This window comes from Taurulus bubalis (assembly GCF_910589615.1).
Source record: "Taurulus bubalis genome assembly, chromosome: 16".
In the NCBI taxonomy this organism is placed as follows: Eukaryota; Metazoa; Chordata; class Actinopteri; order Perciformes; family Cottidae; genus Taurulus; species Taurulus bubalis.
The window spans coordinates 3,007,876-3,019,353 of NC_136604.1; the positions used below are offsets into that span (position 1 = coordinate 3,007,876).

Genomic DNA, 11,478 nt, shown 5'->3' on the forward strand with positions numbered 1-11,478 from the left:
CTTTAATATACTTAATGCAATATTTCACATCATGCAGAAGAAAGAAACTGATGAATTGGAGTGTGCTAGTGTCATTCAGTTTGATGAGAAACAAAGGAAACTAAACTCTCGGTAGTAGATCATGAAAAACCTATCCCTAATGTGTATTGTTCTGTGGCGCTACTGTTCCAGTCCAGCAGGTGGCGGTAATGCTGCCGTTATCGAGCTCGCTCACCAGAAGAAGGAGCTTCGCTTCCGGGATAAACAAGGACATGTGTGTTGAATAACTACCCGCGTTAATGTCGGTCTCTGTCTCTCTCCTTGAACTCCTTTTGGCCAGTCACTGTTTTTGAAATACAATTACGTTATTCACACAGACCCGTGAGGACGAGTGAGTCAGCGTCATGGCGGCCTCGGCTCACGTGTCCAAAGTGCGGTCTCTGTACAAGAGGATTCTGGTGCTGCATCGGTTCCTGCCCATTGACCTGCGAGCCCTCGGGGACCAGTACGTGAAGGACGAGTTCCGGAGACACAAAGCGGCTGCAGCCGAGGAGACGACGGGCTTCATGGCCGAGTGGAAGGTAAACCACCGAGAAGACCCTCCAAGGACCCTCCATTTAAAATAACACAGAGTATATATATATATATATATATATATATATATATATCCCCTCCATTTAAAATAACACAGAGTGTGTGTATATATATATATACACGTATATATATATATATATATATATATATATATATACGCGTATATATATATGTATATATATATACACATATATATACATATATATATATATATATACGTGTGTGTATATATATATATATATATATATATACACATATATATATATATATATATATATATATATATATATATATATATATATATATATGTGTGTGTGTGTGTGTGTATATATATGTATATGTGTGTGTGTGTGTGTGTGTGTGTGTGTATATGTATATATATATATATATATATATATATATATATATGTATATGTATATATAGGTGGACTGAGCTATTAAAGTTTGCCTGTATGGTAACGTTGCAGATTGCATACTAATTCCATGAAATTACAGACTTTTTCAACATAAAGCATTATTGTTTTGCTTCCCAAAATGAAAATGCGCTTTTGGGAATAGTTCTGGTGGAGGAATAATTAATAAATTAACATTTTCATAATGTGTTATTTGTAGCCTAGAAGTGGTCATATTGCATCACTGGAGGATGGCTGCCGTAAAGCAGGTGTTCCTATGAAGTGACCACATGGCTCCCTGTCAGGGCCGGAGTGGGGCCAATTTTCAGCCCGGGAATTTCAGGCTCATGACCAGCCCACTTTTTCCATGGTAGTGGAAATTGGATAAATGAAGCAACAGTTCAGCTCTTACTATCCTGTAGTTTTTTTTTATTAATACCATGATCTAACAAATAATGTAAAGGTTAAATACAACAATAATAATACACTTAAGATGAGAAGTTTACAAACAATATTCCACTATTCCACAAGGATAGGTTGATAAATTAACAAAAGCAGAAATAAATAAATAAAACATTTGAAACGTATCCCACTCTTCAACAAAGAGGCATATTGAACTAATGTTTACAGTTTAACTCACAGTACAGTATACACTTACATTGTGAATAGCACCAACAGCATCTACAGCATCAGTAACCGCTTTGGAGGCCGGTGCATTGCTGGTGTGATGTCACCACATCACCACATGGTGGCAGAGCAGCGCCAGTGACCATGAAGGGGCTGTTGGAGGTGGAAGTGTCCTGAATAGTTCTGGTTGCGTCATACATAGTCGTCACTCATGGTCACAATGTAAATATTGTAACTGCTGAGCACCTGTTACTGTTGGACCGAGGGTACTTTATGTGTTGGTATCAGAAGCCACCCTGTTATTAAATATATAAAATGCATTTCATACATCATCTGTCCTATTATGGGAACAGAGAAATGTTGAGCTGGAAGGTCATCCTTTTTGGCAGCTTGGTAGTAAGAGACCCATTTATTTAGAATGTTCCAGAGCTTGTAGCCACAGTAGAATACCATTCATTGATTGATTTATGTACTGTATGCACAATGATGACTTATTTCATAAATACGTATGCTAATAGGCAAATATTTTATTGAAAGATGTTGACTAAAAGACATGAAGAACATATTCTTGAATCAGCAGATATGCATCTTCTTCACCAGTATACCAGTGGCATAGTCCAGTAGTGTCTTCTTCACCAGTATACCAGTGGTATAGTCCAGTAGTGTCGTCTTCACCAGTATACCAGTGGCATAGTCCAGTAGTGTCTTCTTCACCAGTATACCAGTGGCATAGTCCAGTAGTGTCTTCTTCACCAGTATACCAGTGGCATAGTCCAGTAGTGTCTTCTTCACCAGTATACCAGTGGCATAGTCCAGTAGTGTCTTCTTCACCAGTATACCAGTGGCATAGTCCAGTAGTGTCTTCTTCACCAGTATACCAGTGGCATAGTCCAGTAGTGTCGTCTTCACCATTATAATACGGGTAGATCAAATCAAGCATTCTGATTGGTTGAGAGTGAGTCACGAGGTGTAGTTTATTCAGCCATAAAGTACTGTACAGCCTGTTTACATTTAGAGCGTTCCATATCAGTGCGCACTTAAAAATGTAAAAAGGAGATTTAAAAGGTAGATTTAAATTGGGCGACCGTTAGTTGTCATTTCAAGCTTGACAGTTACCAAACATGTTCGTGTAAACTTTGATATTTTATCGTCCGCAGTAACGACTCAGACGTTGGTTTCCTTAACTTGCAGGTGTATTGCTTGAGTGTTCACAGTATTGCAACGGGGCTCTTCGCTAACAGTAACGTTAGCATAACGAACAACAACACACACGTCACTTCCTCCCTAAAATGAGATGAGGAATGAAAAGGGTTTGACCACAAAATCATGATCATTTCCAGTGAGAGATAATTACGTCGGTAATTTCCCGACGCGAGGCAAGTTCTGTAAACATCATGGAGGAGAAAAATGACGGAGAAAAGAAGGACAGAAGCAGCGAGAGCACTTCTTTATATCGGTGGCTGCGTGTCATCCTCCACCTGCTTCTAACCGGCCTGGTCAGTAAATCTGTGATTTACTGACCAGGCCGTCAGTTTTGTAGTCCCGTATGTGCGTCCCATACACGTACGGGACTATTTTCTCTGTCGCTGAAATGCGATGCACAACGTTTGGTGGCTACAACTATTTTGTGCTGAAAGGGAGCTTACTATTACTATTTATAAAGTCGCAGGTACCCGTATTATAAAAGCAATAAGGTACTCGAGGCAGTACTGTGTCTACAATAATGTACAGTTCAAGGGTTTGCCTAACAACTCCCTTGAACAGTTCATTATTGCACGACACAGTACTGCCTCTCGTACCTTATTGCTTAACTATACCAATGGTACAGTCCAGTAGTGTCTTCTTCACCAGTATACCAGTGGCATAGTCCAGTAGTGTGTGTTTCCTTCGCCTTGTGTTTGTTTTAGATTATTGCAATAATTATGATGATAAACAAAAACTATAGCAGTTGTATTTCCTTGAGGAGAAGTATAGCTCCAGTGAGGCCGTCTGTTCTGCTCATCGTAAACGCCACATGAGAGGTGGGTAGAGTGCTGAAGGCTGGAAGGCTCGTTGCGATAAAGTGGCTCATGAAGCAGGAAAAGTTTGTAAAAGTTTAACAATTCTTCTGCAGATCTTTCGGTGGGCCCATAGAGAAGGCACCCTGGGTTCCTTTGACCCCGCCTCCCATCCCTCGGCCCAGGCTTGTTCTGGGCCTCATCCACATGAAGGAGGAAGGAAAAAAATTCTGGCTCCACCTATTAGTGTATTTTATTTGGACCTAATGATTTAAATGAGGGCTAGTCAAGTGTTCGTACTGGGACATTGATTTGCCTCAAAGAAACATTGCCCCGTAGAGTTCTAGATGTCTCATTTCCAATGTAAGTCTATGGGAAAACATAATGTTGGGGCCCCATGGCATCATACGACGGAACCTAGAAGTTGTAATTTTACCGTTTTGACCTCAATGTAAAATTTGCTTCAAAGGGCGAGGCTCTTCCTGGAGGCGTGGCCATGTGTGAGATGAGAAATGTCCTGAATATTACTCGTTCTGCCCGTCTGCTCTCTGTTGTACTGCAGAGTAAAATGCACTGAATTCAGGTGAAGAACAACCTTTTGAAGTCTTATTTTAAATATAGCAGGAATTTAGCACAAAAATAACCGTTTTCATTGCCTATGATTTTATTTGAGTATATTAATTAACGCAGATCTGATCTGACGTAAAAGTGAGCTGAAACCCGGGAGAAACCTCAGTCGTGTTGGAGTTGGACCAGATGCTGTGAATACCAGCCTACCTGCATGTGCTGGTGGGGGATCAGTATGTTTGCAATTCGTCCTCCAGTTCCCCAAATAACCATGAGTGTGCCACGTCCTCTTTTATGTCACCACGGGGGGAGAGCCAATGTTTTCTAGCACAATTACGCACTGCTGGGGAATGAATCACCCATCTGCAGCCAATTTATCTAATGAAGTAGATGGTGATTGCAGATGGATTCCTGAGAGGTCCTTTTGTCATTGCCATAGCTGTGAAGCCACCGGGGAGGAGGTAACACTTTCATTAGGCCTCTCTATATCAATACGTGTTGTTTTCAAACCCAGAGGCCATTCGCATTGTTCCCATCAGGGGACGACTGGCTTTTGTCATACTTACACACTCCTTTGGCTGTATTTCAAATGGAAACCTTTCTCGGCAAAACTTAATTTGACTAAAACCACTGGGAGGCATTCCAGTTGGAAATGTACTGAGCAATAAATAAGAATAAGGTCTAAGTGCTGCATCATCTAGCCAAACCGAAACTACAAAAAGCCAAAGTTGTTCGTGATGAATTGGTGAGAAAACCACCTGATCTGGACCGTCGGCCCCATGATGACACAAACACCAGAACACAATACTTCCCTGGTCCAGTGATGACTGTTCGCTCATGAGTGTAAGATAAATCAAGTAGCGTATCAGAAAATAAATACAAATTTTAACACAAAAAATACCACCTTCCACCACCGCCTTTTTCTGGAATAGCAGCTGGGTTCTCTCCTGATTGGCCAGAGGATAGGGCTGCATCGAATGTCATAAAAAAAAAAAATCCAATCCAAAGCCTTGCATTGAAGATCTCGGATGAATCTTTAAATGTCTGTGGTGCTGTTATGCATTAATAAAGCGGTGTAGGGAGAAAACCTCAGTGAGTCACATTAAGATAAAAACTGTTCCGTCAGTTTGGAAATGATGTGAAAACTGATTACATTTGACACTACATGTGAACATGTATCGATCTTCTATCAATATCATCAAAGATCTCATATGAAATTGTGTCTCCGAATATATTCTCGATAGTCAGTAGTTGCATCATGCCGCGTTCACACAAAGAGTTTTTCACCTGACTTTACTCGCTCAACTTTATGTGGTTAATTCGCTTTTTCGCTGCGGAAAGGGGGCGTGGCTTATCTCCCTGGCTTTACTCCGTGAAAACAGTTACCATTTCCGCCATTCACCATTGAGATAACTACTAGTTCAGCTTTATACTTGAAAGTCGTCCGATCGTTGTGCTGCTCACACGCCACAACTTGCTGTCTTGTAATGTGTAAATCAGTCACTGTGTGGTTTATGTTTATGTTCATTCATGCAAACATTAACAACCGTAACTTTAGTCCTTGTTGCAAAGGCAACACTCAAGGCGGGCTAATAACCCCACAGCTCATCCAGACTTCTGTCATCATCAATACCAGGGTGGACATTAGTTTTGTTTAGGTTGGATGCAAATAAAATAATTACATTTATCAGGATCCCCATTAGCGTAAAAAAAACAAAGGTCTTCTTTGTGGGGTCTGTAGTGTTTTTTTAAGCTTAGTTAGTCACATTTGGACTTGCACATCTATGTAAAATAAGTTGTTTGTGTGTACATTACAATGCATGAAATATGATAATTAATAAGGGATATTATTATGAGGGATTTGTAATTGTATGACTATGAAGGTCACTGTTATTACTGTAGAATGATTGATGTGTGAATGAATGTTAGACAAATACTGCATGCTGCATGACATATTGACTACCGCCTTAAGGCGTTGTAGTTCTCTTGTTCGCCTGAGGGGGCGGAGCCGAATATTGACTATTGAGACAATGGACACTACCCTTTTTGGGATAAAAAAGACGGAAGAAGAAGTCTATTTCCGCCCCTGAAACGGCAGGGCCAATGATATGTTTATAAAGGTAATAAAACATGAAACCAATAGGAAGGACTCTAAGTCCCACGAATGAGTTGAAAACTAACCGGTACGCGAACGCTCGTCCTCTTTCCCTCCGCCCAGCGAACCACTCGGACCTGTGTTCTGAGGTGCGCCGTGGATTTAAAGCGCCCGATCGGGAGCATAAGCTGTCTGTCATTGTTTTATTAAATATACTTTTACTATAATTCTTTTGGATCCCGGACCTCATTTCCCACCACCTCCCAGGATCTGAACATATATCTCACAGGTCCAATCACACAGCACATTAGTAGAGAACACACATGTAATGCCAACACGCCTTACCCATTGGCACCACTTGCTGGATTGTAATTGATCCAGTAATGAGCGCAGCAGAGCCCGAAGAACACACACTCCTCTCCCTAATAACACACACTCCTCTGACGGGGTCCTTCTCCTCTCCGTCCATTCTGTCAGGAGGTGAAGTTCCACTGCGCGTCGCTCCCTCCGAAAAACAGACGTTAGGGAACAGACGCGGAGCGAGACTTAAAATGAGATTAGGAGCACTGAGTGTTCAGCGTGTAATCCATTTATTTCAGAGGCACCCATGGGAGTTCTCTGCTACTAATAACTCTGCTCCGTTGGGCCAAACAAGAGACATTTTTATAAAAAAGGAAGGGAAGAGTGATTGTTTGCAATGTGTGTTTGAAGGATCTGTCCAGGAAAACCGGTTAAAAGACATTCACTGGCGATCGAGGCATAAGACAATGAAATAAAAGAACAACACTTTTCCTGTAAAGCCGAGTTGCTCTCTATTCCCGGTTACGATCCTTAAAAAGCTAATTCAGCATTTGCATCCATCATGGATGTATAAAGGCCACTGGACACAGCGTTGGAGGCTCATTCCTATGAAAGCTGCTCAGTGGTGCATGCAGTTAAGAATCCATGAGGCCCAGAGAGCAAGTCCACTAGCGCTTGCTTTAGCCCCGCCCCGAAGGCACAGAACTCTGGATTCAGCTATTAGCGCATTTTGCAACTAGATTGTAATAATGACTACCGTAAAAGTCGTGTTACAAGCCGCTTCTACCTCCGGTGGGTGTCCCCGCTGTGAGCTGCTGCCCACTGCTGCTGCTGCCCACGCCCCCTCTGCCCCAGTCTGGTGTCGAGCCTAGTATTGCAATACTATGCTGAATCGATAATTGAAACCAAAGAAAAGAATGACCCTTTACAACAAACAACACTGGCTGGACTGTACTGACGACAGCAGGCCTTTTACTATTCATCAGATTTGCTTTTATTAAAACCAGAGTGATGATGTTCCCGTCACGCGGCTCAATGAGACCTGCAAATGTTACGGAGCAAAGAAGGATCCTTCCTTTACTCACCAGACCTTCCCAGTGAAGTCCTTTATTCTACAGTGGTAACGAACCACTGGCCACTCTGTTGTGTTCCTCTCAGCGGCCTCCGGGAAGAGATTCCCCTTTTGGGGAATGTTGAACATAATGACATTGTGTGTAGAAGAAGCCTCTCAGATGAACGCCTCTTATTGCAAGCGAGCGCTCTGGAGGGCAAACATCAGACGCTCACCGCGTGACTCTGTGGTCAAACCACGGCCGGCTTTCAGAAGGAAGCAGATGGAGGCGGGTGGAGATGGTCTTTGTGTCCAGATCGGTGTATTAATGAACATGCAGCTTTTTCCCATTCAAAGAGGACTAATTGTGATGGACTAGGTGAGAATTAGAGATGTGCTGGTGATTCTCTCTGGAGGATGTATGATGCATGTCGGGGCTCTGCCACATCTGTCACAGAGCCTCATCAGTCTGAGTCAATCATCACTCGCTTTGAGTCCAAAACATCTGTCTGATCTTGGAGGAAAAAGTAAAACGCCTGCCAGAGATCCCGGAGGTTTAGTGTTTAGCCAGACAGACATTGTTGGGTCCTGAGTGGTGGTCTCGTTTTTTGATAGTTTGGGCTCTGATTATTTATTATTTAGTTTGTTTTCAAGATAAGGAATATGCTTGAATTTGAAATGCTTGACTCCCGACCTAATCTGGTGTTTCATCTCCACACGTTCATCTCTCACGTTTACCGTCGTATTGCATCATGTCACGATCACAACATGCCAGTTCATCGGAGCACCGGTCCGTCGATTCATGATCGATGTTTGAAAACAGAACCCGAGCTAAACACACCGGTCAATGCACTGGAGTTCATCAGTGAGAAGATCAACAATCAACAGGATTCTTTTGTTACATGAGGAATGCAGAAAACAAAGACTGGCTCGAGTTATCCCGTTTATCTGAGCGTCCGTCTCTCCAGAGCTAATAAATAAGGAAACCTGCAATATGTTGAACATGTTACGTTTTCCTTCTCTTACGGTCAACAAATGCCTAAAAAAAAAGACCAAAACCGGCAATGTGTTAGTCTGTCTGTCATCACTTGTATCACCTTTTATATTGCCTTGAATAAGTAAACCAGCCATTTAGAACATAATTTATATATTTGTGTAGTGCATGCGTTTTATGAAAACATATATACATGTTAATACTTTATGAAAGAGACCAATTAAATGCATTAACAGGCTGTCTCATTGTTCAGTTAAACCAGCAAAATGTAGCCGTCCTGTCTTATTAGATGCTATATATATATATATATATATATATATATATATATATATATATATATATATATATATATATATAAATTGGAGGAAATTCAGCTAATTTATTTGACCACCCAAATACAGGCAACATCTTAGGCAGCAGGACGGTGTGTCCAAATATACTTAGTATTTTGGATGCACAGTTTATTATAGACTTATTATATGAGCTACGGTTGAAATATGTTTTTATTTTTTAAAACTCCCACTTACCATGGAGACTAACAGCTAACATAATAGACAATTTGAAAGCCAAAAATGTCCCTAGTGGGGAACAAAGGTCGACTAAACTCTCACCTTTTTGTTGTGATAGTAATTATTATTATTATTATTATTATTATTATTATTATTATTATTATTATAATATGTATTAATGAATCTGAACCAGGTGCTAAACACGTCTGCTTCAACCCCACAGAAGTACAAGGACACCCTGCAGGCTCAGGTGCTGCAGGCGGCAGAAGGACGGAGCGGCTCCGTCCAGTTCGGGGCCAACCTGTCGGAGGGGAACCTCGGCAGCTTCCAGAACGACCAGATAGGCCAGCTGTACGAACTCATGCTGGAGTCCACCAAGTCCAGCAGGCAGTTTGACATCCAGGAGGACAGCAAGTGAAGCGGCAGCCCACAGAAACAAAATGGACAAAAAACAGATTCATATTGTTAATGTATTACCTTTGAATTCTTCAGAGGAGACGCGGAGGCCGAGTAGAGCCATTTACATTAAAAGTGCTGCGTAATAGCTCTGTGTTCCTGTGCTCGTCTGTAAAAGCGGTTCCTCATGCTCAGGTGCATTAAGCTGCCACTAATTAGTGTCCTTTGTGTGTTTTTTGCATGAATACAAATGTGAGTTTGTTTCTCGTGAAGGAAGGGCACCGAGACGCACATCAGGGATAAAAGGCAACTCATGCTACCTGACAGAGTTCAGACATTACAGTGACACAAAGTCTTTGTCCTGCATCCGTATGAATATAGCGCTGCTCTGAACTCTCTTCTCATCGGCATTGTTTCGGTTGTCGTTTCAAATCTCCGGAGAAGCACTTGTGTCTGATATTTGGAAGGCGTGACCGTTTATTGGGCTCGTACTAAAATTCTGAATTTGAAACCCCCAACTCTTTTATAATCTCTTTTATAATGCTCTCTTACAGACAGGAACCAGGCAGCAACATCCAATTCTGATTAGTGTGGCCGATGCAGAAGTGTCTTAAACCTGCATTCTCTCTTCTGCCCACCAGGGGGCGACTCCTCTGGTTGTATAGAAGTCTATGCTTCATGTGTTAAAGCTGCATTCTCTCTGCTGACCACCAGGGGGCGACTCCTCTGGTTGTATAGAAGTCTATATAAATGACTCTACTTCTCTCTTGATTTATTTCCTCAGTAAACATGAGTTTATGTCTCAATCTCTAATTTCAAGTCTTCAATACAGCATCATTTAATTTAATTATGGTCCATTTAGAGTCAAACGGACCACAAAGAGGAGTATGATTTATTGATTGACAGGTCGCTGTCACTCCTCCACAGTTCAAATATGGTCACTTCTGACTTCCAAACTCCAGGCTTCAGGCGTTGGTTCACAGATCAAAGTGACGACTACAGCCACTCTGAACAGTCATGACCTCTGGGAGTCGGTCAGTCGGGGTGATGAGAGAGAGTCTGTTTTGAGGTCATGTTAAATATTGCTGAATGACGTTCATGTTTTAATACTTTTTAATTAGCCAGAATCTTTCATATTTATTAGTTATAAACATTTTTCCACTAATTAGTGTGCCAGTATGGGGAGTGAGGGGGAGGGTTTTGACTTGAAACTATGAAATCATTTATAATTAGTTGATTATTATTTACGTTTATTGTTACTACATATAACGGTAGTTGAATAATACTTGTATTTCCACAAATCACAGCCTGTCTGAACATTTCGTCCTTATTATTTTGTAAATAAAGATTCAGAAAACTGAACCAGTTCTAACCAGCATTTTGACCGAATGCTTTTGCAAAATATATATATATATATATATATATATATATATATATATATATATATATATATATATACCATACTATAGTTCATTATAATGCAGACATTTCATGTGGGAGATGAGTGAGGCATTCCCCCTGCAGATATATATTTTTCATTTCCATTACAGTTAATCAATAGTACTACAGAAGAAAACACCTCCTGAGCCAACGCTTTTTGTTTGTCATTTATCTGTTGGTTTTTCCACATTCACAAAAGCCTCTTTCAGACATGCATCTTGTTCCATAAATATGATGACACGTTGACATGTCGGCCTCTCGTCTGAATGCACCTGAGTCTTTACAAGTCAGAAGAAACAACGTCTACTGGGTCAGAGGAACTTTAACCCGAGGGTCAACATGCACGCTGACCGGCCGTGAGGACTGGACTATTTGTCTAGAATAACACCATAACTCAATGTCTCAATAACACCATAACTAACATTTGCATAACCGACACCTTCTGTACATCTGCATGTCAGAAAGCATCAGATAATCAAACCGCTAATGTTCCATGTCTGAAAAGCTCTGAAGCAGCAGGGGTCTCGCCTCCACCAG

General features: G+C 41.2%; 1 protein-coding gene across 1 annotated transcript; it reads left to right on the forward strand.

Moving 5' to 3' along the window:
* Positions 1 to 233: 233 nt before the first annotated feature.
* On the forward strand, positions 234 to 10,654 carry sdhaf3 (succinate dehydrogenase complex assembly factor 3). Its single transcript, XM_079231738.1, has 3 exons — positions 234 to 253; positions 357 to 560; positions 9,329 to 10,654. Exons 2-3 carry the CDS (start codon positions 384 to 386, stop codon positions 9,521 to 9,523), a joined length of 372 nt encoding a protein of 123 aa, XP_079087864.1. The 5' UTR covers positions 234 to 253; positions 357 to 383; the 3' UTR covers positions 9,524 to 10,654.
* Positions 10,655 to 11,478: the final 824 nt, after the last annotated feature.